Here is a 22,849-nt window from a genome sequence, read left to right as displayed (position 1 = left end):
TTGCCCTTTTCGCACGCAGCCCCTTCTTGCTCGTGAAAAAAGAAACAGGCCGGAAAAAAGCCGTTTGATCTTTAGCTTCCGCTGCCCATTATGATGCCCTCGGCGCATGTCTACGGACATCACCAGTTTGGCCACCAGGCCGAGTCGTCCTGGATGCACCAACAGCCCGGCCATCATCAGCAGCAGCACCCGCAGCAGGGAGGCGGCGCCTCGGCCGCGCAGCAGCAGCAGCAACAGCAGCAGCAGCAGCAGCAGCAGCAGCAGCAGCAGGCGCAGCAAGCTCAGCAAGCTCAACAAGCACAGCAGCAGGCGCAGCAAGCACAGCAGCAGCATTACAACCGTCTCGCCAATAACAACCACACAAACAACAACCATGCTAACAACGGGAACCAAAATACCGCGCATAGCCAGCAGGATAACGGCCACGAGCATATCTCCGAGGACAACCGCCGCACCATGGCCTACATCGCCGACCTCTTGCACGAAAACACCCGCGAGGCCGCGCTCCTCGAGCTAAGCAAGAAGCGCGAGCAGGTGCCGGAACTGGCCCTCATCCTGTGGCATTCGTTTGGTGTCATGACGTCCCTCATGCAAGAAATCATCTCCGTCTACACGCTTCTCAACCCTTCCCAGCTCACGGCAGCCGCCTCAAACCGCGTCTGCAATGCTCTCGCCCTGCTGCAGTGCGTCGCATCGCATAATGAGACGCGCGCCCTCTTCCTCAACGCGCATATTCCACTCTTTCTCTACCCGTTCCTCAACACCACCTCCAAGTCGCGACCCTTTGAGTACCTGCGTTTGACTAGTCTAGGCGTCATTGGCGCCCTAGTCAAGAACGACTCTACAGAAGTCATCAACTTTCTGCTGACCACCGAGATAATTCCTCTGTGCCTCCGCATCATGGAGACTGGCTCAGAACTTAGCAAGACTGTCGCCATCTTTATCGTCCAAAAAATATTGCTTGATGACAATGGTCTTAACTACATCTGCGCCACCTACGAGCGGTTCTACGCCGTCGGTACTGTCCTGAGCAACATGGTGGCTCAGCTCGTCGAATCCCAAACTGCGCGTCTGCTCAAGCACGTTGTCCGTTGCTTCCTTCGGTATGTTATCACCTCCGCTGACAAGACTACAAGTGTGGATGCTGACACGACTCGGCAGCCTGAGTGATAATGCCAGAGCTCGCGAGGCCCTGCGCCAGTGCCTCCCCGAACCCCTCCGCGATGCTACTTTCTCGTCTGTTCTGCGCGATGACGCGGCTACCAAGCGTTGTCTCGCTCAGCTACTCATCAATCTCTCTGACAATGTCGGCGACCCTAGCAACTCTGGCGTTTCGGGCATGTGAAAAGGTTGACTAGACGAAATGCGCACGCGCGCTGTAAAAAGACGACGCGGACACAAATGTCTGCCCTCATTCTGCATTTCAAAGCACGGGGAATCGGCGAAATTGGTTCATTTGACGACAATATATTATGGTGGAGTTCTAAAACGGAACCATGGATTTGATCACGACATTTGTTTTTTTTCAACTGCATCGGCATCGGCAGCTGTGGTGCAGACTGGACCAGGCGCTGTGGAATCGGTAGCCACTGAAAGGATATGCATATCCGTCGGACTATCAAACGAATAGCCTTGCGCGTTGATGCCCCGCCAGTATACGTTGGTTTATTGCGATCTTGGCAAGGCTTCTTTTTTGGCGTCCTTGACTGCTGCAACATAGCAGAGTTTCAAAGGACTAGTTATGGTCTCACTTGGGGCGGCGCAGGGTTAAACGACATTTTGCTTTGATCGAGAATGTGTTCGCGAGATTAACGACAGATGAGGGTGGGGTTTCGTGAATCTAGCTTACTGCTAGTGACGGACGATTCTCTCCCTTCAACTTACTGATATTTGTTTTCATTCTTCCCTGATTTTCAAATTGGAGTTTGGACTTGGCTTTGGACAAACGGTTGTATCGGGAGGGTGAGGTATGCGGGGGAGTATATGGTTGATGTTGAGATGCAACATGAAGCTCCATGCCATTGGCACTGGACTTAGGATTCTCCCGACTGGGAGGGAGACGATTGAGAGTGGAAACAAGAATGGCACCGTTCTCAGGGGAAAATATGATGGAGGGATGGACTCGGAATCTGTGTACCCGTGTACAACAACAATGTGTATTTATTAGTGCATCGGGGGAAGGTAACAAACTTATTTGGGCGGTATTGGCTTTTTCTTCATCTTAGTCGTCATCATTATTGAATTGGGAATTTATATTTTAGCCTTGAATGAGTAGTCACCGACCAGTTAACGGAGAATAAACTACGCTGTATATCGTGGTTTGGCTCAACGTTGTATCATAGGATGCAGCACTGATTAAGAAGTTCAACACGCATGAGCCTGCTTGAATAAGGCTCGCACAGCAGCGTCAATATTCCCCGTGCTGGATAATTGTCTCGAAGTAGTGACACTGCTTCAATGCTTTCTCCGCCTCCGTGGTTCCAATCCTTGTGCCAACTTGTATACGGCACTTGACTGGCCCAGGTCCCTCCCCTCTGTATACGGCACTTGACTGGCCCAGGTCCCTCCCCTCTGTCACTTTTATGCGTTGCGTCGCGACCTTGGTTCTGTTCTTGTCCCTACATATCTACCTTGTTCTCTGGACTGCTCGTCACAAACGGTGCAATCTGTACCGGGCCAAACGTCACCAGCGGGCAGTCGTGCCCAAGAGCCGTGTCCCAGTGACTCTGAAAGACGTATTCCGTCGCCGGCGCCTCGAGCCACAGGACACTCTTGACCAGCGCAGACGCCTCGTGCCACGACGATAGCCCCAGGAGCGCCGACAATGCGCGGGCCCTGTCCTGCAGCGTCCCGTACGACGGCGTGTCGTGTGACGCCACCAGGCCGACGGCGACGAGCCAGAGCTCCAGCGCACCCGACGCGCCGCCGCCGGCTGGCAGCTGTGCGACGAGCCGAGCTGTCGTCTTGCGCAGGATTGCGGCGTGGGTGTAGTAAATTGGGCCTTGCAGGAGCAGCATGTACAGTATGATCCCGCAGCGGACGCAGTCGGACCGGAGGGGGGACGGCGGGGGCTCTGGCGGCGAAGAAGGGGAGAGGAGCCGGTGGATGACGAAGGAGGTGAGGTCGTGAAGGCGCAGGAGGGGGAGAGGTATGCGGTTGGCGCGGTGGAATATACCGTAGAGGTGGGCGAAGACGTTCCACGTCTCCGGCTCTACGTCTGCTTCTGAGAGAGCGCTTGGTTCGACGAAGCGAGGTATGGACCATTCTGGAATCGGACTAATACCGTCACCGTTCCCGTCTTCATCCTGCGTTTCAAACTGGGGAGCCCCTATAATAAGCATCGACACCCTTTTCGCATCGTTAGCTCTGCCTCTTTACACGTATGGTCGACGGGAGACTTGAGCTTACCAGCTGACCATGCGCGCCGTCAAAGGGCTCGTCTGCATCACGGCCTGCAGCCCACCACGCATGTCGATGAGCCGTTTTGCTCCCGCGACATGCATCTGCGCAGCCTCTCTGTTTCCCTTGCCATACTGACTCGTGAACAAACCAAGACATTAGCCCTCCCGGTTTTTCCTCTTTTTGGACGGAAACCGCGCAAAACCCTTTTGCGCGCGCGCGCGCGCCTTACCTCTATCGTGGCGAGCGTGATGACCGAGTTGATGGTGCTGTCCTGCATCGCCAGCGCGACGTCGTGCACCTTGCGCCGCAGCAAGACGACCGAGTCGGCCATGAGCTGCTCCGACGTCTGGAAGCCGCGGCGCCCGAAAAACTCCTCGTCCAGACACGCCGTCTGCAGCGAGACGTGGAACAGGACCGGGTCCCCCAGCGCCAGCGGCCACCACGACACGAGGAACGGGTTCGAGTGCGGGTTATGGTCCAGCGGGTAGTACTGAAAGGCAATTTTGTGAAGAACTAGGGTACCACAAACCAAGGTGAGCACACGATGCTCATTTACTCCAGACACTTGGAGAGGGGCTTCTTCTTTTTTTTTTTAAACACAACGTACAGCTATGAATCAGGCGTTGGACGTGGTCCTTGCCGAGCCGCACCTGGGGATACGTCTCAAAGGGGTCGACGGAGCCGAAGCCGGAGAGCTGGTGACGGCGCGGGCTCGGAGGCGTCGTCGACAATGGCTCGTTGGCGTAGACGCACAGCACGTTGCGGGCGGCGCACCGCGAGCAGTGGGGTTTGCGCAGGTCGCAGCGACTCTTTGCGCGGGCGCAGGCGCTGCAGGACCGTCGAAGAGTCTGGTGCATTTTTTTGTTTGGATTTTAACCCCTTTGAGTGTCCCCTTTCCCCTCTCCTGAAAAGTGAGGGCGAGTTGACTTGGGGAAGCGAAACAAACGTCTCCGGGTTACCAGTAGTAGCCTGATGTCATGTAAGTTTGCTCCGCCTGCACCGCCGCGGGGCCTGAAAGAAGACTAGTCTCCGCCCCGCTGCGGCTCGGCGAGTTAGCGAATCGGAGTCTAGTCCTCTTTGGAACGGTTGTCGCTGCTGGCATCCTCACCAATGGCAAGTCATGATGATTCTCTTCTTACGGGTAAGGATGTACGGCAGGCAGCCACCACGAATGGCGTAAGAGCTAGCGCTGCGTACAGACCTCGGGCTAGGCTCACAGGCTGGTAGATTGGAGCCTGGGGGGTTTGTGACCTATCTGTGGGCGCGCTGGGGAGAGAGAGGGTATGTTAAGGGCTGGGCTACTAAGCCTGCCCTGGTCCTTCCAGAGTGGCCAACGCGGCAAGGAACCCCTTATAGTTGTAACCAGACAACAATCATGCCAGTATTGTTGTTGCGAATCCTTTTGCCTTCCGTGGTCAAGTAGGTAAGAGGATTAGGGCTTACGCCCTTGATGGCCGCGGTGCTGGTTGCCACCGAAGCCCCTCTAGGGCCAGTCCGTCATAATAGGCTAGGATAAAAGCTTCCACCCAGTCGTCACAAAGTAACTTTCTTAACTTTCTTAACTTTCTAAATTTTCTTGAGTATTAATGTATTAATCATGTATTAATCATCATCCCGGTTCATTGTGGTATATTTAAATAAGCTGCTGGAAAGCGCGGTTCAGAGGGGAGCGGATGTTCGGAACATCCTTCCAGAAGTCCACGGTAGCAATTGCACGCTTAGAAATGCCCTCGGGGGTGAACTCGAACTTCTTGTACACGTCCTTGTAGGCGCCAGAGGCACCGAAGCGGTTGAGGCCAAACTGCTCGTGAGAGTAGCGCTCCCAACCCATGGTGCTCATGACCTCAACCGACAGGATGGGAATACCATCTGGCAGGACGGAGAGGCGGTATTCCTTGGATTGCGCATCAAAGACTTCGAAGCAAGGAATGGAGACGATGCGAGCCTTGAGGCCGTGCTTCTCGGCGAGCTCTTTGGCGGCGTCGACGCAGATGGAGACCTCGGAACCAGTAGAGATGAGCGTGATTTTGGCGCCCTCGACCTCCTGTAGGACGTAGGCACCCTTGGAAGCCTTCTCGATGGTACAACCCTCGAGTTGGGGAAGGTTCTGGCGCGACAGAGCGACAATGCTGGGAGTCTGCGTGGAGGTGATGGCGACGTAGTAGGCAGCGGAGGTCTCGTTGCCGTCGGCAGGGCGCCAGACCATGCAGTTGGGCAGAGCACGGAAGTGGGCAAGAGTCTCGATAGGCTGGTGAGTAGGACCGTCCTCACCAAGCCCAATGGAGTCATGGGTGGCGACCCAGATGGTACGGAAACGCGACAGGGCCGACAGGCGGACGGCACCAGCAGCATAAGAAACGAAGTTGAGGAAAGTACCAGAGTAGGGGAGGATAGTGCCGTAGGCGGCGAGACCGTTGAGAATGGCACCCATGGCGTGCTCACGGACGCCATAACGGACATAGCGTCCAGAGTAGTCGCCAAGGCCAGTGGACTTGGGCTGAAAGTCAACGGCATCCTTCCAGCGAGTCAGGTTGGAGCCAGTTAGATCGGCAGAACCACCAAAGAGCTCGGGAATGGCAGCCTCAATCTTGGTGAGAACAGTCTCGGATAGCTTGCGGGTGGCGACGGCATCATCAGCGGGGGTGTAGGTGGGGAGAGACTTCTCCCAGCCCTGAGGAAGCTCGCCGGCCTGGCGACGGACAAGGTCAGCGTGCTCAGCAGGGAAGCTCTCCTTGTACTTGGCGAGGAGCTGGTTCCACTCGGCCTCGGCGGCAGCGCCCTCGGAGGAGTGCTTGCCGTAGAGGTCGTAGACCTTCTGGGGGACGGCGAAGCTCTCGTCGGGGTTAAAGCCAAACTTCTTCTTGACCTGAGCAATGTCGTCGGCCTTAAGGGGGGAACCGTGAACACCGTGGGTACCCTCCTGCAGGGAGCCGTAGCCGATGGTCGTGCGGAGCTTGATCAGGGAAGGCTTGTCCTTGACAGCTTGACACTCCTTGATGGCAGCCTCAATGCTGGCAAGGTCGTTGTCACCGTCACCGACGGTGACAACGTGCCAGGCGTAGGCCTCGTAGCGCTTGGCAACGTCCTCAGTGAAGGCACAGTTGATGTCACCATCGATAGAGATGTGGTTGTCATCGTAGACGCAGATAAGGTTGCCGAGCTGGAGATGGCCAGCCAGAGAGCTAGCCTCACCGGAGACACCCTCCATCAAGCAGCCATCGCCGAGGAAGCAGTATGTGTAGTTATTGACCAGGTCAAAGCCAGGCTTGTTAAAGATGGCCGCCGTGTGAGCCTGAGCCATAGCGAGACCGACGGCGTTGCAGACACCCTGGCCGAGGGGGCCGGTGGTGACCTCGATGCCGGGGGTATCATGGGCCTCCGGGTGGCCGGGTGTGATGCTGTCGATTTTCTGTGAACAGTATTAGCTCACGAATCAGCACTTGGGTGGTGACAAAACAAAACAAATTAAAGGGAGCAAAGTTATGAAAGCTGAATGAATACTCACACGGAAGTCCTTGAGGTCCTGGATGGACAACTTGTAGCCAAAGAGGTGAAGCAGAGCATACTGGAGCATGCAGCCATGACCGTTGCTGGACGATGTTAGAGGGGGCTATCGTTCCGAGGAATTCGAAACGTACGATAGGACAAAACGATCACGGTTCAGCCACGAAGGGTTCTGCGGGTTAAAGCGCATGAATTTGTTGAACAGGACGTGGGCAACGGGAGCCATGCCCCTAAGCGACGGTTAGCAATAGATTCCAGTTCGTTGCGAAGCAGCACGACAAATGCGTAAATCCTGGGGCAAACTTACATGGGGGCACCAGGATGGCCCGAGTTGCTGTTGAAGGTGGCATCCACCTGGAGAAAGAGACATGTTGTTAGTATTCAGCGGAGGACTGGCGATGCCGAAGCTGAAGCTCGACACCTGGCGGGGTACGGCCGCGGGGCATCATGATTGGAGGGGTAGCTTACCGCCAGTAGACGGATGGTGTTGATAGCCAGCTGATCTAATTCGGTGTTTGCCATGATTGTGAGTTGTTGAGAGGAATTGAATTTCACGGGAATGAGCGGTTGATGTAGGAGACCGGTCAGTGGGTGGTGGAAAGAGTGATGCAGGTGAGGGGATAAAAAGTTTCAGGCAACTTGGAGTTGGATTATGGGTGGGGACCAACAAAGTACTTCAAGGGCATCGCCACCAAGCAAAGTATCGAATTTTTTCTAGGCTTACCAAATCGGGTGGCAATGCATTTTTTTTTGTTTGCCTTGTGACATCTCCGGCCGAGTTCGCTCCCTTCTGATAACGTGTCTTCAACAATCCACAGCACTACCCAATGACATCACTGATAAAACCCTCATGGCTTCAGGCAAGTTGTCACTGCCAGACAAGCATCACAGGTATGAGGGTGATAGGATGCACTGTTTTTTTCCTTGGAGAAAAAACAGTGCATTCTATCTCCCAGCTCATTGGAAACTCCGGCACCTTCTTAGATGGCCTCTTCCGGCATCGTCGGCTGTCTCAAAACCTCAAAACACCTAACCCCGCGGCGGAGCAGGGGCCACGGCTGAATTATGATGACTCAGTTATGAGTAACTTATTAATAAATGAGAGCTGCTAGCCGGACCGACTTACCCCCTGAAATAATGTACCGCATCCACTGCCCCACGGCAAGCACAGCCCAATTAAGAGAAGCAGCGTACGCCAAAGCGGAGTAGAAGAGAACAAAGAAATACGCGAATTGACTAGCGATCTACATACAATTAAAAGTCACTTCTTGTAGCCTAGTACCTCTTGTATCTCGTCTTGCCTGCCTTTATTTTTACGCCAATACTTAGAAAGTCCTCTGCCACGGCCGTCTGACCTTCGCCTCACCTTACTTAGAACATTCCTAATATTTTTGTTTCTAGCCGGAATAAAGTTATTCCACTCGGTCGGTACGAAGAACACCCAGGCCTCGGTGGCTGAAGAGGCTCCACGCACTAACAACTACAAACAGACCACTTAATCGATAACAGCCGATTCAGGAAGTGAGCTCCTCATCATAACCACCTATTACAAGGCGGACCTCTAGCTACCTGAGGCAAGACCCTCCATCATCCTCCCTACCTGACAAATCGCGATGCCGTACTTCATCTTTTAGGACTCTTGTCGGCTGCCCCACGTGCTGGATTTTTGTTTTCGCCGCCGCCATGGCTTTGAAGCGCAGGGATGCGATCCTCGCCAGCATTGTCGCCTTCATCGCCTGGGGCTATGCCGTGAGCTGGTTCAGCGCCCTTCGCTGGGCTGGCTATGCCTTTGGCGGCGGCCTCCTCGTCGCCCTCGTGGTTCTCCTCGGCGCCCTGCTTCTCTCTGCGCGCAAACCACCCGATCGCCGACCTCGGCCGCGCGCTGCCCTGTTCCTAGGCCCGCAGCGCTGGCGCGATGATGTGGCCGCGCTGCGCAAACGCCAGGCGTATGAGCGCCCTTCGCTGGGTCTGCCGTCGCAGCGTGTGGCTATGGCCGTTGATAACATACTTAACATGATCCTTCGCGACTTTGTCAAAGTCTGGTACGACAATATTAGCCCGAATCCCGAATTTCCCGACGAGATCGACCGCGCCGTTCGCATGGCGATGATAAGCTTACTCGACTGCCTTCGCGATAAGGACCTGGTCGATCTCGTGATAAGCAGGGTCTTTCCCATCTTGACAGCTCATTTTCGAGACTTCTACGAAGCGGAGCGATCTATTCGAGGCAAAAAATTAAATAAATCGGTTACGGAGTCGGAAGAGCTGGATCTCGCCATAGCCGCCAAGTACAACAACGGGAGGCTTCACCCCGCAGCTTCGCTGTCATTTCCCGACACCAAAATGGTTCAGCAAGATTATCTCAGGGGCTTGATGACTCGAATTTTGCCCAAGGTTATGCCTCGACATATGTTGTCGAGCCGGGCCGTCTCCATTATTGCCAAAGAAGTAGTCAGCTGCGCTGTCCTTTCACCTGTCATGCAACTTCTTTCAGAGCCAGACACTTGGAATCAGATTATGGAAAACATGGGTCGCTCGATGCTGCAGGATCGATCAACAGTTCGCAGGCTGAGAGCTGCCCTTGACCAACACGCATCGCCTACACCCCGGACTCTCAAAGCTTCCGCAGCCCCCCGCATATCATCCGGGGACAGCGAACGCAAATTCGAAAAGTTTATTCGCGCCATTCGCAAGGTGAACAACTTATCGGATGCCCGCCGCTTCAGAAACGAGGTCGCCAGCCAACTCAAACGAGACTCCGTGGAGGATAACTCCGACCAGGTCTACCTTCGCCGATTAGAGATGGGTAAGAGGCTGCTGGATCAGCGAGTGGCCCATTTGGCGGCAGGTGGAGAGAGAGCCAGCCACATGTCTGCTTCGAATCTACCAAGAACGGTCAGGTCGTCTTCCGCATCTAGACTTGAGAATGCTGGACTGGTGGAGCTCCTACGAGATTCCGCTGGTCTTTCCTATTTCATGGAATATATGGACCGTCAAAAGATGATGACTCTTGTGCAGTTCTGGCTGGTGGTTGATGGTATTCGAAATCCGCTTGAAGACGATGGACCTGATAACGAAGCACTTCCTTCCAACTTGCCCATGTGGAAAGACTCGGACCGACTTGATTTGCGCCAGATCCAGCAGGCATACATGTCAAAGTCAGAACTGCGCGTGCCCGCGTCGTCGCAGGCCAATGTCAACGACTTTTTGCAAGCAGGAAAGGCTGCCACACCGGCGCAATACTTCAAGGCGCGCAGATCGATTTTGCAAGTACAGAGCATGGCTTTGGACACGATGAAGAACCAGTATTTCCAGGCCTTTAAAAAGTCAGATCTGTATTACAAGTGCCTGGCGTCGCAAGAAACAACCACTATTGCGCAATCAGCACCTATGGCCTTGTCAGCATCCGATATGGGCACACCACACCTGTCGAGTGGACGCTTACACAGCAGAACGCCCAAGCCGAAATCACTGGCGCGTCTCAACCCGATTACACGAAGGGCCGGTTCAGCGTCAGACCTCACATCCAATTACGGCCAGAGCGATGCCACTGGCCCGCTGGTTGCTAGTAGAAGATCATTGGATGAGGATGGCGGTAACGCTCTGTTTGACGATGACGAATTCGAGCATGACAATATGGCTGACTCAAATCCCAACATTGAACAAGAAGATCATCACAACAGACCTGATACACAGGCAGTACAGGCGGTCGAACAAGCTTTGAATAACATCATGGAGGATGATCGACCCCAGACAGCTGCAGATCTACGAGCCTCGCTTTTTACAAGTGATGACAATCTTGGAGGAGGTGGCTCCAGTGGCCTCTTTGGAGATGACGAGGACTCAAATCGAGGCTCTATGGATGCTGGTCGGCCAGCCGCCGGGAAAGGAGACAAACCCAGCTTATCGTCTCTGGGCCTGGTGAGCGCAGCGTCACGAATTGGTGTTTTTGTAGACGACGATCTCTTTGCAGACGAGGACAAACATTTATCGGATGAGAGAGAAGACACGGGCAACGACGAGGATATCGATGACGAGGACGAGGTCCACGCTGCTGCGCCAGGTGACCTTGGTCTTGCCGAGGCCATTACGGTACTGACCAATGACATTGACCGTCTGACGGCACAAGAAGCCATTGTGGATTCCTTGACAAGAAAAGCCGAATTAACCAATAATACCGCTGAACTACGGATTCTGTACAAGTCGAAAGCCAGTCTACATCGAGAAATCCGACGCAAAGAGCTTCAGCGTCGGCAGTACGTGGTTCAGGAGAGCGACAACAGTCTGTATGGACGATCGACTGTCAAGATCAAGTCTATCCAAGTTGGGCGCGAAGAAGACGGCAGGGAATTCGCGCTGTACGTTATTGAAGTGCAGCGCGATGCGGGTGAGCAGATGCCTGCGGCGTCATGGGTGGTGGCACGACGGTACAGCGAGTTTCATGATCTGCACTCAAAGCTGCGTTCCAGGTATCCGTCAGTGCGGAATCTCGATTTTCCCGGAAGGAGAGTGGTGATGAAATTCCAGAGCGAGTTTCTACGCAAGAGACGAGTTGCGCTGGAAAAGTATCTACAAGAGCTTCTGCTGTTGCCGGACGTGTGCCGGAGCCGGGACTTGCGCGGCTTCTTGTCCGAGAGTGCTATCACACAGGGGGAAAACCTGCTTGACAGAGAGGACAGAAAGGATCTTGTGAGTCGACTGTATGATTCTGTTACAGATGGGATGGATGATATTCTGGGCAACATACCGGTGCTGGATCAGATTTCGGTGGCTGGCCAAAACCTGATTTCGGCGGCGACCAGCCAGCTCAACTCGGGACCACTGCTCCCGAGCGAGGAGTCCTTCCCGGCAGCTGAAGCAGAAGCAGAGTTGAACGCTTTTGAGAGCAAGGAGCTGGAACCGTTCATCAAGCCAATCTGTGATATTTTCCTGGAAGTGTTTGAGCTCAACCGTGGGAATAATTGGCTACGAGGCAGAGCGGTGGTGGTGGTGCTTCAGCAGCTGTTGGGAGGCACGGTTGAACGCAAAGTACGGGATACTTTCAAGATGTTGGTGCAAGAGGAACCGCTGCTACGGTATATTGGGCTGCTTCGGGACAACGTGTGGCCGAATGGACAGCTGGTACGAGACAGGAAGGCGCGAAGTGCGACGGAGAAGAGGAAGACGCGGACAGAGGCGAGCCTGATGCTGGCAACGCTGGTGCCCGACTTGGCAGGCAGCGTGGTTGGGCGGGCGAATGCGCAGGCAGCAAGCCGACGGCTTTTTGCTACCTTTAACAACCCGAGACTCAAGCAAGTACAAGCGATGTTGTGGATGACGAGGGACGTTGGCTAACAGACCTGGTACTAGTGCGCACCTGGCATTTACTGTGCTGGACGAGATGATGTCGATGCTCTTTGACGATGATGTGTGATGTGACAATGAAGCGCACGAGGTTGCGGATAAGGCAAGCAGACGCGAGGTACAAATTAACTAGGGTTAGAATCGTGATGGATGGTGGATCGCAGCGTGGGAGTCGGTGAGAGCGGAAGGCGAAGCGGGCGCAGAAATGGATACCCCTGGAGCGAGTAATGGAGGAAGAAGGAAAACAGTGATGTAGGGATACCGGAGGAGAATACGAGTTGCCGCAGAAGCAAAGTGATGCTTGGAGAGGAGGATGGGGAAATGTGACTGGTGTGCGGACCTCGGGGCCACGTATCAATGGGTGAGGCGTAGCCTTGTGGTAATAAAGTACGGTAGAGGCAGGCATTGTGGCGGCCGTGGCGATGCTGTGGCGTGCCATGAGCACCTCAGGGCTGAAATGAGTGAAGGCGGTCCAGCGCAGCTTGGGATCTGTTGATATCACAATAGGCGGCATGTTGGTTGGGCTTAGTTGCAAATGGCAGCCTAGCGAGAGTGTGTTGATACGTCCTGCATGTGTATTCGCTGTCTAAATAATAATAAACAAGATATCAAGCACAGGCGGTACATTAGTACTAAGTTTGGAACATGTCTGTCTCTGGGCGGCACGAGACGCTACCGTTGAATACCTTCCTTACAGGTAACAAGGCGTTGCAACTTGCAAGACGCTATTGCAGCGGGCCGCTGTACAAGCCGAACCGCTAAACCCGCTAAGAGGTCTGAACCCCAGAGTGCTAATTCCAGGCGGCCTCCACATGATTTGGGAGGTGTAGGTACGAATAACTCGTAAGTCGCCGATTGGTACTCCAACGTGTGAAGGTGTCGTGAGAAAAGACGGCAGGTAGGTACTTGGGGTACTTGGCCTGCTGATGCTGGGCAACGCCATCGTGCAGGTATCCTGCAGTGAGTGTCTAATGTAATTTAACGGTGTAGCCACATGGTCAGTGTTGCCAGGATCAGTTTCCAGCGGGTTGGGTTGCAGTGCATGGCCGCGTGGGCATTCCGGGGCAAGACGGGCAAGACAGGAGAGAGAGAGACAAGGAGGGCACTGAGACGCTCACTGGGAGCCTTATTAGTAGTACCTAGGTAGGTACTCTGTAATTTGTAGTTGGTAGTATGCAGGTGACAACAAACAAGCCACATAGATAGTCTAGACACATTGTATGAGAGAGGATGAGATAGGAAGCATACATAGTTGCAAATATGTAATATGATTATGATTAAATTATTATTAAGAAAACAATACTGGCAGATGATAGGTAGTATTTACAGTGCATTCTGTTGTCTCTCGGTGCGCCCCCACTGTAGGTTAGGTAGTAGGTTGGGGTCAGTGGCAGAGTGGTTCGTGGTAGGCTCGGACTTCTTTTTTCCCTCTCCTCATCATCCATTCGATTTGCCAGTCCTGCTCGCCAAGTTGCCCTCCTTGCCCTCGTGCGTCGTGCCCGCAGCCGTCGTGCATCTCTCATCTCTTCCACTCTGCTCTGCTCTGGCCCCCAAAACAAACGACACACCAGCGTGCACCCCAACCATCCAGCCCCAGCCAGCCAGCCTGCAGCCTGCAGAGCCTGCCCAGACCCCAAAGACCGGACCTCGCTCACCCACCACCCACCATCCACCACCGCCTTCTCTCTCCTCTCCTCGTCCGGATTTGCAACCCGCCCACACCTACACGACGCAACAACAGAGCGAAAAATAGGACAGCTCCCTCCCCTCCTATTGCCGCGCGTTCTGGACACCCATATATATTCCATTGGGGCAGCAAGTTTTTTTTTGCCCTTCCTTCTCTTTGTTTCCATCTAGTTACCTGCCGATCATTGTTGCGCTCACCCAGCTCTTCCTCTCTGGCATCCCCCCTCAAACGGACACCGAACCTGGGCCTGTTACGCATCGAATCGCACCACCCGCCGCTCCCGCAACAAAATAATTAATCAGAGCTCGCCAGCTGCTTGCCCATCATGTCCAACGAGGTTTCCAATACCCGGCTTTATCTGGGGAACCTCCCTCCAAATGGTCCATCTCTCTCTCCACCGTTCGGCTTCTGAACTGCTACACTTTGCCTGTGGGACCCCATCTACTGACACGAGCCCTCTCTCGCTGCAGCTACCAAGGCCGATATTGAGGCGCACTTTGCCACGCACGGCACCGGAGAAATCACAGAGGTCAAGCTCATGCATGGCTTCGGCTTCATCGAATACAAGGATCCCATGGATGCCCGAGACGTCGTTCCTGGTTAGTGGCGCCTACTTTCAACCCACCCGACAGAGAAGAAAATGCGACTGCTGGAGAGGAAGCACATACTTGGTCAAAATCTTGCGACGCGATTCAGCTAACCTTGGACATTTCTCCTGCGCTCTTTAACCAGCCTTTCGTACGTCCACACCCTAGGCCCCTGGCCCTATCCTCCCAACCGTCCTTGCTAACAACCACCCAGACGGATCCGACTTCAAAGGAACTCGATTGACCGTCCAGTTCGCCCGTGGCCCTCGCCCCCGTGAACCACCAGGCTATGGCGCCGGTGGTGCCCACCACGAGCGAGCCGCTCCCCGGCCCCGACGAACCATTCACCGAATGACCATTACCGGACTTCCCAACGAAACCAGCTGGCAGGTCTGTCTTCCATCTCTTTCCGCTCATCCCCACGCCCCGCCCTAGGACCTCCAGGACGTGCACTCCCTGACCCTGCGTCGAGAGGACTCGCTTCGTGAACTTGCACCGGCTGGAACACTGCATCATCAAGGACGACACCCCCGCCCCTCTCCTGGGACTGCCCGTTTTCTCTGATGGCGCTCTCCGTCGCCTTGGACGCGAAGCCCTGGCTCCTGCTGGTCGCACATCACTTTTGGACCAAGTTTTGCGCCGCCGCTAAGCTTGCTCACACTCCTACTTCCGTCACCTGACCGGGCACTTACATGGACTCTGGATATAGGACCTGAAGGACTTTGCACGCCAGGCTGGTCCCGATGTTGTTTACTCGGAAACAGCTCGCGACTCGGGCCGAGGGTAGGATCCCACAAAGATGGGCATGGATTGGTTTCTGGGCTGACCTGTCTCTAGCTTCGTTGAATATGAGAATGCCAACGACTTGCGCACCGCCGTCGAGAAGCTCGATGGATTCGAGTTCAAGGGCAAGGTGGTGCAGTGCATCTCTGATGTGAGTGACCAGCCCTCGTCCATGGCGACTTGACGCTCATCTCCGTATAGACGCAGACCGAAGTGCCCATCTCCCGACAGCGCGGGCGCTCGCGCTCCCCTGGACGTCGTCCTTACAACAACAACAATAACGCGCCACCTTTTGACGAGTACGATCGTCGCGGACCGCCTCCACGAGGCTACCCCCCGCGCCGCGAGGAGCCACCATATGGCGGCGGCGGCGGCGGATACAGAGAACGTAGCCCTCGCCGCGACTATTACGAGGAAAGAGCTGGTGGATACCACTCGCCTCCTCGACGCCTGATGGAGGACTATCCTCCGCCACAAGGACCGCGAGGCCACTACGATGAGCCCTACCGTCGCGACTATCCGCCGCCACCCCCAGCTGGCCCCTACGGAGGCCGTCCTTACGACCGGCCCCCTCCTCCCCGAGACTTCCCACCCCGTGATGGCCCACCGCAATACCCCAGGGAAGGCGGCTATGGCCGGGACTATGACCGTGGTGGACGCTACTGGTAAATGCTTTTCTTTCTGTCATGGCCCACTCCTTGCGTCGTATCTTGGATCAAGTTGTCCTCTTGTTATGCTCTCCGTGTTTATGGTTGTCGTTTTTACCACGGGAACCGTCCTTGACCATGAGTGTACTAGATGACTCCCACGGTGCAGTGGCGAGTTCAAGCCGGCCAACAGAACGAGCAACGAATAATGTGACGCGGGTGAGTATTTACAAGCAGAGGTGGTGCATGCCGGAACGCGCCTTGTAAAAACCACGGGAACACTCACTCTGGACTTTGAGAAAGCGATCCTACCAGAGGTGTTCAAGACACGTCTAAGCGACCCGAGACAGATGTATGCTACGCCTTCTTCTCATCATTCCTTCTCTCTTGTTTTACTTTACTTTTGTAGCGATTCAAGGACAAAAAATTGATCACGAGGACATGAGGATTTGTTAATGGAGCTCGATTTTCTTGTTTTTTTGTTTTGCTAGTATTATCTTAGGGGTTAAATTGGAAAAAGTGCGTGCCGTAATAACTTTGAACTTTGCAACATGAAAGAGAAGCTGACAGTTGAACAATAATGTGACTTGGCCGTGGAGACGGGTTCGCTTGTAAGAAGGTGTGGAGGCGGACAAGATGGCATGACGGATGAGCTGGCGCGTGGTGTTCAAGGTCCCAGCCGTGGCGAAAAAGATGTTGATGCACGTTGCTGGCGGATATCGTAACATGAATCGTGTGCGAGCCTAGTAGAGGAGATGTGACGACGCGGCAAACTAGGCCGTCTTGCGCCACTGGTTGTAGATGCCGATCAAACTGGAAGTAGTACCGGCGAGACCGACGAGGCCGTCGTCAAAGTCGACCCAGCCCAGGGCGGAGACGGGGTTGGCCAAGTCGCAAACATCGGAGAGGAGCTGGAGCTGGCTCGCGGCTCTCTCACTGTGAGGTGTTAGCTTTTTAAATTTCACCAAGGGTTTTGCGGCCTTGTGCGCCGTATCCACGGACAAGAAAGCACCCCGGGGGGGGGGGGGGGGGGAGGGGGATCATAACGTACATTTTGATGCGCTTGCTCTCAATGACACCCTCGCCGTCCTTGCGGTCGAGCTGGGCCTCGCGCAGACGCAGGCGGTAGAGGGTATACGTCTGTGCGACGATGCTGAAGATGATGCCGACGGCCCAGGCGCGGGAGGCGTTTGTGGTGAGGGTCTTTACGTTTGGGTTCTTGCGGATGCCGAGGACGTCGGGCAGGGCGAGGGCGTCAAAGGTGAGGTACGAGGCGTAGCCGAGCTGGCGGCCGACGGCGGCGTACTGGAGGACGGGGTCGAGGCCCTTTGCGTCGGCGGCGGCGGCGGCGGCCTTTAGGTGCTCAACGTTCTTGCCGAAGCGCAGGACCTTGCGCACGGTGCCAAACTGCTTCTTGATGGCGTTCCAGGGCGCAATGGCGTCCGGGGTGCCGTTGGTGCGCAGCAGGTACCACGAGTAGAACCGCGCAAAGTACTGCAGCAGCCGCAGCAGCTTGTCCTTGCCGACGGTGGTGGCGGCGAAGCGAAGGTAGTGCGCCACGGAGGGGTGGTAGACGAGGGCGTCGGCGACCATGGTGACGGGGGTTTGTTGTGTGTGTGTGTGTGTGTGTGTGTAGAGGAAGGAAGCGTTTTGAGGTTAATAAAACGGTACGCGCGACCTCGGATAAAAGCTCAGAGCTCGCGGTGGCAAAAAAAAAAAGGTGGCGCTTGTCGCGGATGGTGTAGCGGTTGGCGGTATACGAGAGGACTAAAGAGGCGGTACAGATGGGTTCACAGAAAACAGTTGTGATGGTGAGGAGGGAAAAAATAAGAGGTCAACGTTGGAGAGAGAGAGGTTGATGTGTTTGAGAACAAGTCCGGAGAGAATGAGGGATGAGGTGATGATGGGGCGGAAACGCGCAGAGGCACATGCCGAGGTCCACACCCCATAAAAAAATATCCGAGCAAACAGATGCAAGGCGGCCGTAAGCCCATGGGGAGGGTTTACTAAGACGACGTTATAGGCGTCGAATGAAGAAGGCTTGGCGGTATATGGCGCTGGTTTTGTGCCATTTTGTCCGTTATGCTTAAATTACTACTTTCTTAATTTCTTCATCATTTTACGTTTTCCCCCTTGATTGCGCAGAGATGCATGTCCAAGTCGCTGCGGGCGGCCACATAGCCGACAAGGCAAACGGGGTCTGGGGAATCCCCTTGCAGTCCGGTAGCCGGAGGCACGGATACGTTATTAACTAGTGGAACAGCGTCGGCGGGCTGGCAGCACGTGAGAGTCACAACCACGGGAATTTAATTCCATCGCATAGGAGTCTTTTGGTCTTTTAAAATTGCTTTACTTGCACGTGCCACGGAGATTACAGCTGGAGCTTTTCTTCAGGTGGCAGCCGGCGACTTTGTTCCATACAGACTAGTACAGGTGGTCGGAACTGGTGGAACAAGGTATTCGGATGGTGATTTTCGTGGCATTGCTTCGACTTGAGATGAGTAAAGCCTTGCACATCTGTTTTGCTTGGATAACTTTAGTAAGGCGTGGGCTGTGGCATCGATTCGAGGCAGGCCATAGACGTTAGCGCAGCACCGCCTGCTCTTTCGCCGGGTCTTTCCGCACCAAGCTCCCCGTCATGTATTGCTGTGACAGTGAGACGGCAAGGCAGTCCTATCATTGTCCTCGCATGAGCCGGTCGGCGCTTTGCATTGCATAGCAGCGCGCAAATTCCTCATCGGTTTGCCGCTCGCAACGCCGCAAAGGATGACCGCTACCGAACAAGACGTCCCGGAAAATCCTCTTGCTGCGAGATTGTTGTCGCGCGAAAGCCCGCAAAAAAAGAGGGATAATGATTTTGCCTGGGCAACAGATAGTCCCGCAAGTTGCGGCCAGAATACAGCGCTGGTAGGACGTTCTTTATAGCGGCTCACCCCGCTGCGGGTGCCTCGAGCCGTTGGGCTGCAGAATGTTGCACCAATAGTATGGTAATGATGTGGTAATCGCTCGCAGCCCCCCGCGAGGGGCCGTTCCAACCGTGAACGCTTCACGATAGTACCAAAGAAAGGACGAATCAATGTTTAATAAAATTGCAAAAAAGGGCAAGGAAATACAGACACGTCAATTCACCCGACTGTAACTTGATAGCCTTTTCCTTGTCAACCCGCCCGTCGTCATAGCGTGTCGCCTGCAAAAAAACTCTCTTGTGCCGCCTTTCTGGTCTCTGCCCCTCCCCCGCCATCCCCCTCCGGGACCCAGCTATTCTCGGGCTTTGCATCCCGAGAATACGCGACACACATAGCCTGCCTCCCTCAACGCATCGTGGGACCCGTGACCTGACCAAACCCATTTCTCTTTCTCCTTTTCAACATCCCAATCCTCCTCCTCCCATCTCTACATTCCCTTATAACCCTCCTCACCTTGCCCTTGCCCTCGCCCAGTTTACCGACGCCACCCGCCGAACCCACCGCAAGACCGCCATCATGACCAACGGAGAGCCGGAAAAGATCAACACTAGCATTGTGACCCTTACCCGCTTCCTCAATGAAGAGCAGGTCAAGCATCCCGAGGCCAGCGGTGACTTTACGTGCGTGCTCTCCGCCCCAATCCCGTCCCTTCCAACGTCTCGCTAACTTGATGGCCGCCGCAGCCTCCTCTGCCACGCCCTCCAATTCTCCTTCAAGTCCATCGCCTACTACATCCGCCGCGCCACCCTCGTCAACCTGACCGGCCTCGCCGGCTCCTCCAACACGACGGGCGACGAGCAAAAGAAGCTCGACGTCATCTCCAACGACCTCTTCATCGAGGCCATGCGCGCCTCCAACAAGTGCGCACTGCTCGTTTCCGAAGAAGAGGAAGACATCATCTACTTTGGCAACGCCACCGGCGCCCGCTACGCCGTCGCCTGCGACCCCATTGACGGCTCCTCCAACCTCGACGCCGGCGTCTCCGTCGGCACCATCTTTGCCGTGCACAAGCTGCCCGACGGCTCGCCCGGCTCAAAGGCCGACATTCTCAAGCCCGGCACCGAGCTCGTCGCCGCCGGCTTCACCATGTACGGCGCCTCGTCGCAGCTCGTCCTCACCATGAAGGGCGCCACCGTCAACGGCTTCACCCTCGACAACGGCATCGGCGAGTTCATCCTCACCCACCCCGACATGCGCATCCCCCGCAGCCGTCCCATCTACTCGGTCAACGAGGGAAACTCGCTCTACTGGGAGCAGCCCACCATTGCTTACTTCAACTCGCTCAAGGAGGCCCAGGAGAATGGCAAGCCGTACTCGTCGCGCTACATTGGCTCCATGGTCGCCGACGCCTACCGCACACTCCTCTACGGCGGCATCTTTGCCTACCCGGCCGACAAGAAGAGTCCCAAGGGCAAGCTCCGAATCCTGTATGAGTGCGCCCCCATGGCCATGGTTTTTGAGAATGGTATGTGAAATGCACTGCATTGAAACAACGACGGGACGCTAACAAGGACACAGCTGGTGGCCAGGCCGTCGACAGCAAGATGAACCGCCTGCTCGAAGTCGTCCCTGAACACATCCACGACCGCGCGGGCATCTTTCTGGGTAGTTACGACGAGATTGAAAAGGTCAAGAAGTTTCACAAATAAGAAGCTGCCTGCACCAACATGTTTGAATTTAACATAATATAACTCGATTTACTCTTTTATATCATCGTTGCCACCAACCAACCCGTGTCTATTTACCTTTGAACGATTGAATTCGTTTTCCTCTGTGAGCATAAACGCCTGCTTCCTCGCTGGCAACTTCCTCATCTCGGCCTCACCACAGCTTCGGGACCAGGCGCGGGGTCTCGCTGCGCCACTTTTGGTAGTCCTTGCGGTGCCCGTAGCGCTCGTCGTACTTGCTCTCGCTCATGGGCACGCCCGACAGTTTCGTCACGACGAACCAGCTAAACAGCGGGCTGAGGCCGCACAGCGCCGTGGTGGCGACGATGCCGCCGGGCGAGGTCCAGCCGAGGGCGCGCTGGGCAGGGGCGCGGGCGAGCACGCCGGCCGCGGCGGCGGCGATGCCCGTCCACATGGAGATTTCGCCAAAGTAGTGGGGGAAGCGGCTATATTTTCAACATTGATTAGTTTTTCTACATTTTTTCTCTCTCTCGCACACATGTACGCACCTGACGCTAAACAGACCGCTGGTCAGGAAATCCTCGTCGTGCTCCTTGCGCTTCTTCTGCTTGGCCCACTGGCTCTTTTGGTAGTCGGCGACGGCCTCGAAGAACATGCCGACGCCCCAGAGCGACAGGCCCAGGACGTCGGTCACGGCGAGGCCGGCGGGGAGGGCGGCGGCGGGCACGGCGGCGAGCGCCACGACGGGCAGCATCGGGATGGTGACCCAGACGGCCTGCACCAGAAAGACGCTGGCGAAGCGCAGGGGCTTGTCGCGGATCTTGTCAAAGCGCGAGTCGTGGCCGCTGCTGAGCACGCGCGAGAAGAGGTATGTTCCCACTGGTCGATTTTGTTTTCCACAATTAGCCGTTGCTTTTTCCCATCAGATTCCCGTCGTCAGAGAAGACATACATCGCGTCGCCCACACCATGGTGAGGCCGACCAGCACCAGCTGCCGCCAGTTGCGGCCGCCGGTGACGGTGTCGGCGTGCCCGCGCCAGGCCGAGGCGGCGAGCTGGGCGATGCTCGGCACCTTGGGCAGGACGGCGGCCCCCTGAGCGGCGGCCAGCGCGCGCGCACGAAGAGCCGGCAGGTACAGGCTCAGCGCGCCGACGGCCAGGTACGTCAGCGAGCCCGAGACGTCGAAGAAGAGCTCGGAGCGGGCGGCGACGGACGGCGCGGCGGCGAGGGCCTGCAGCGCGACGGCGGCGACACCGCAGGGCACGACGGCGCGCAGGATGGGCGACTTGAAGTTTGTCAGGGCGAGGAGCACCCTCTGCATCGCGGTGGCCGTGGACATTGTTGTTGCTGCTTTCTGTTTGGACGTGGGTGTGAGAATGGGAGGAACTGAGAAGACAAGGCGTGGACTTTAGAAATAAGCGATATGTATACAAAGGTCACGCAAGGGTATGGAATCAAACTGAAAACGGAAACGATTTCGGCTGGTGAGAAACAAGGCCGTGCAATCGACGCGTAGATATGATGTCGTAGATTTGGGCTACCCGCTTTGCCGTTTGTGAGAGATCTGGGTCGATGGCGGGGGTTACCCGGGATCGAGTCGCAGCCGTGCTGGATCGTCCGCTGCCCGCCCGCTAATTTAGGTCAGCCGCTACCAGACAGAGTATAACATCATCATCACCCGTGTCGCTGTCTTCACCAACAACCGTACTACACGGCCCTCCTGGTGTTTCTCTCGACAGCACACCACTAGCAACCACCTGCCACCCCAAGAACCGCCACGCAGCACCGCAATAACCTGCTAATGTTTGATGATGGGATCGCCCGACGCCCGGTCTCGGCCACGCCTGTCCATGGGCATATGCCCCCCCCGGCCTGGCCCTCGTTGCCTGTCAAGCCTGAACCGACGCGGCGTATTGTAGACTCTGCCCCGTTGACATGCACACATGTGTGCGTGTGTCAAGTTTGTGTGCTGCCGCGCTCCGGAGCGCATCCCCTCCATCCTGCGATCCTGCTCGGAGGCAGCGGAGGCAGCGGCGTGCGCCCGGCGTCCAAGCCTTCTTCCTTTCGAGACGAGGCTTTCCGCTTCATGGCTGAGACTGCTGCAAGCCACGACGCGCGCTTTTCGGCGAAATTTAACCCTTTGGGTGTTCTGTTTCTCCAGGAAGAGACCACTCCTACCAAGAAAAGGATTTGAGGGGGGGGGGGGCAAGACTTGGTTAAACGACCGTTGCAGGTGGTTCATCCCAACATTGTCAATCCAAGCTCCGTGAGAGGTCCGGGTAAAAAAAAGGGCAAAGAAGAT

The 22,849-nt window shown here is 55.6% G+C and overlaps 8 protein-coding genes across 8 annotated transcripts; 4 read left to right on the top strand and 4 right to left on the bottom strand.

Annotated features, from left to right (window-relative positions):
- Window positions 1-90: 90 nt before the first annotated feature.
- On the top strand, window positions 91-1,345 carry CCM_00347 (cell differentiation protein rcd1; the record flags this gene model as incomplete). Its single annotated transcript, XM_006665507.1, has 2 exons — window positions 91-1,103; window positions 1,162-1,345. The coding sequence occupies 2 exons, from the start codon at window positions 91-93 to the stop codon at window positions 1,343-1,345; spliced, it is 1,197 nt and encodes a 398-aa protein (XP_006665570.1).
- Window positions 1,346-2,618: 1,273 nt separating this feature from the next.
- On the bottom strand, window positions 2,619-4,259 carry CCM_00346 (Fungal transcriptional regulatory protein; the record flags this gene model as incomplete). Its single annotated transcript, XM_006665506.1, has 4 exons — window positions 2,619-3,348; window positions 3,409-3,533; window positions 3,632-3,915; window positions 4,010-4,259. The coding sequence occupies 4 exons, from the start codon at window positions 4,257-4,259 to the stop codon at window positions 2,619-2,621; spliced, it is 1,389 nt and encodes a 462-aa protein (XP_006665569.1).
- A 776-nt stretch (window positions 4,260-5,035) lies between these two features.
- On the bottom strand, window positions 5,036-7,428 carry CCM_00345 (transketolase; the record flags this gene model as incomplete). Its single annotated transcript, XM_006665505.1, has 5 exons — window positions 5,036-6,811; window positions 6,908-6,992; window positions 7,041-7,136; window positions 7,214-7,260; window positions 7,375-7,428. 5 exons carry the CDS (start codon window positions 7,426-7,428, stop codon window positions 5,036-5,038), a joined length of 2,058 nt encoding a protein of 685 aa, XP_006665568.1.
- Window positions 7,429-8,589: 1,161 nt separating this feature from the next.
- CCM_00344 (intermediate filament protein (Mdm1), putative) lies at window positions 8,590-12,240 on the top strand (the record flags this gene model as incomplete). Its single annotated transcript, XM_006665504.1, has 1 exon — window positions 8,590-12,240. One exon carries the CDS (start codon window positions 8,590-8,592, stop codon window positions 12,238-12,240), a length of 3,651 nt encoding a protein of 1,216 aa, XP_006665567.1.
- A 2,021-nt stretch (window positions 12,241-14,261) lies between these two features.
- Window positions 14,262-15,975, top strand: CCM_00343 (Nucleotide-binding, alpha-beta plait; the record flags this gene model as incomplete). The annotated part of the gene is made up of 6 exons (XM_006665503.1): window positions 14,262-14,316; window positions 14,407-14,535; window positions 14,738-14,913; window positions 15,233-15,306; window positions 15,361-15,457; window positions 15,508-15,975. The coding sequence occupies 6 exons, from the start codon at window positions 14,262-14,264 to the stop codon at window positions 15,973-15,975; spliced, it is 999 nt and encodes a 332-aa protein (XP_006665566.1).
- A 751-nt stretch (window positions 15,976-16,726) lies between these two features.
- On the bottom strand, window positions 16,727-17,546 carry CCM_00342 (peroxin-11 Pex11-Penicillium chrysogenum; the record flags this gene model as incomplete). Its single annotated transcript, XM_006665502.1, has 2 exons — window positions 16,727-16,889; window positions 17,005-17,546. 2 exons carry the CDS (start codon window positions 17,544-17,546, stop codon window positions 16,727-16,729), a joined length of 705 nt encoding a protein of 234 aa, XP_006665565.1.
- Window positions 17,547-19,435: 1,889 nt separating this feature from the next.
- CCM_00341 (fructose-1,6-bisphosphatase) lies at window positions 19,436-20,568 on the top strand (the record flags this gene model as incomplete). The annotated part of the gene is made up of 3 exons (XM_006665501.1): window positions 19,436-19,539; window positions 19,603-20,384; window positions 20,438-20,568. The coding sequence occupies 3 exons, from the start codon at window positions 19,436-19,438 to the stop codon at window positions 20,566-20,568; spliced, it is 1,017 nt and encodes a 338-aa protein (XP_006665564.1).
- Window positions 20,569-20,740: 172 nt separating this feature from the next.
- On the bottom strand, window positions 20,741-21,886 carry CCM_00340 (uncharacterized protein; the record flags this gene model as incomplete). Its single annotated transcript, XM_006665500.1, has 3 exons — window positions 20,741-21,032; window positions 21,096-21,426; window positions 21,499-21,886. 3 exons carry the CDS (start codon window positions 21,884-21,886, stop codon window positions 20,741-20,743), a joined length of 1,011 nt encoding a protein of 336 aa, XP_006665563.1.
- Window positions 21,887-22,849: the final 963 nt, after the last annotated feature.

Source organism: Cordyceps militaris (genome assembly GCF_000225605.1).
Source record: "Cordyceps militaris CM01 unplaced genomic scaffold CCM_S00001, whole genome shotgun sequence".
In the NCBI taxonomy this organism is placed as follows: domain Eukaryota; kingdom Fungi; phylum Ascomycota; class Sordariomycetes; order Hypocreales; family Cordycipitaceae; genus Cordyceps; species Cordyceps militaris.
The sequence above is the reverse complement of the archived record's forward strand: the minus strand, read 5'-3'. Positions and strand labels throughout refer to the sequence as shown.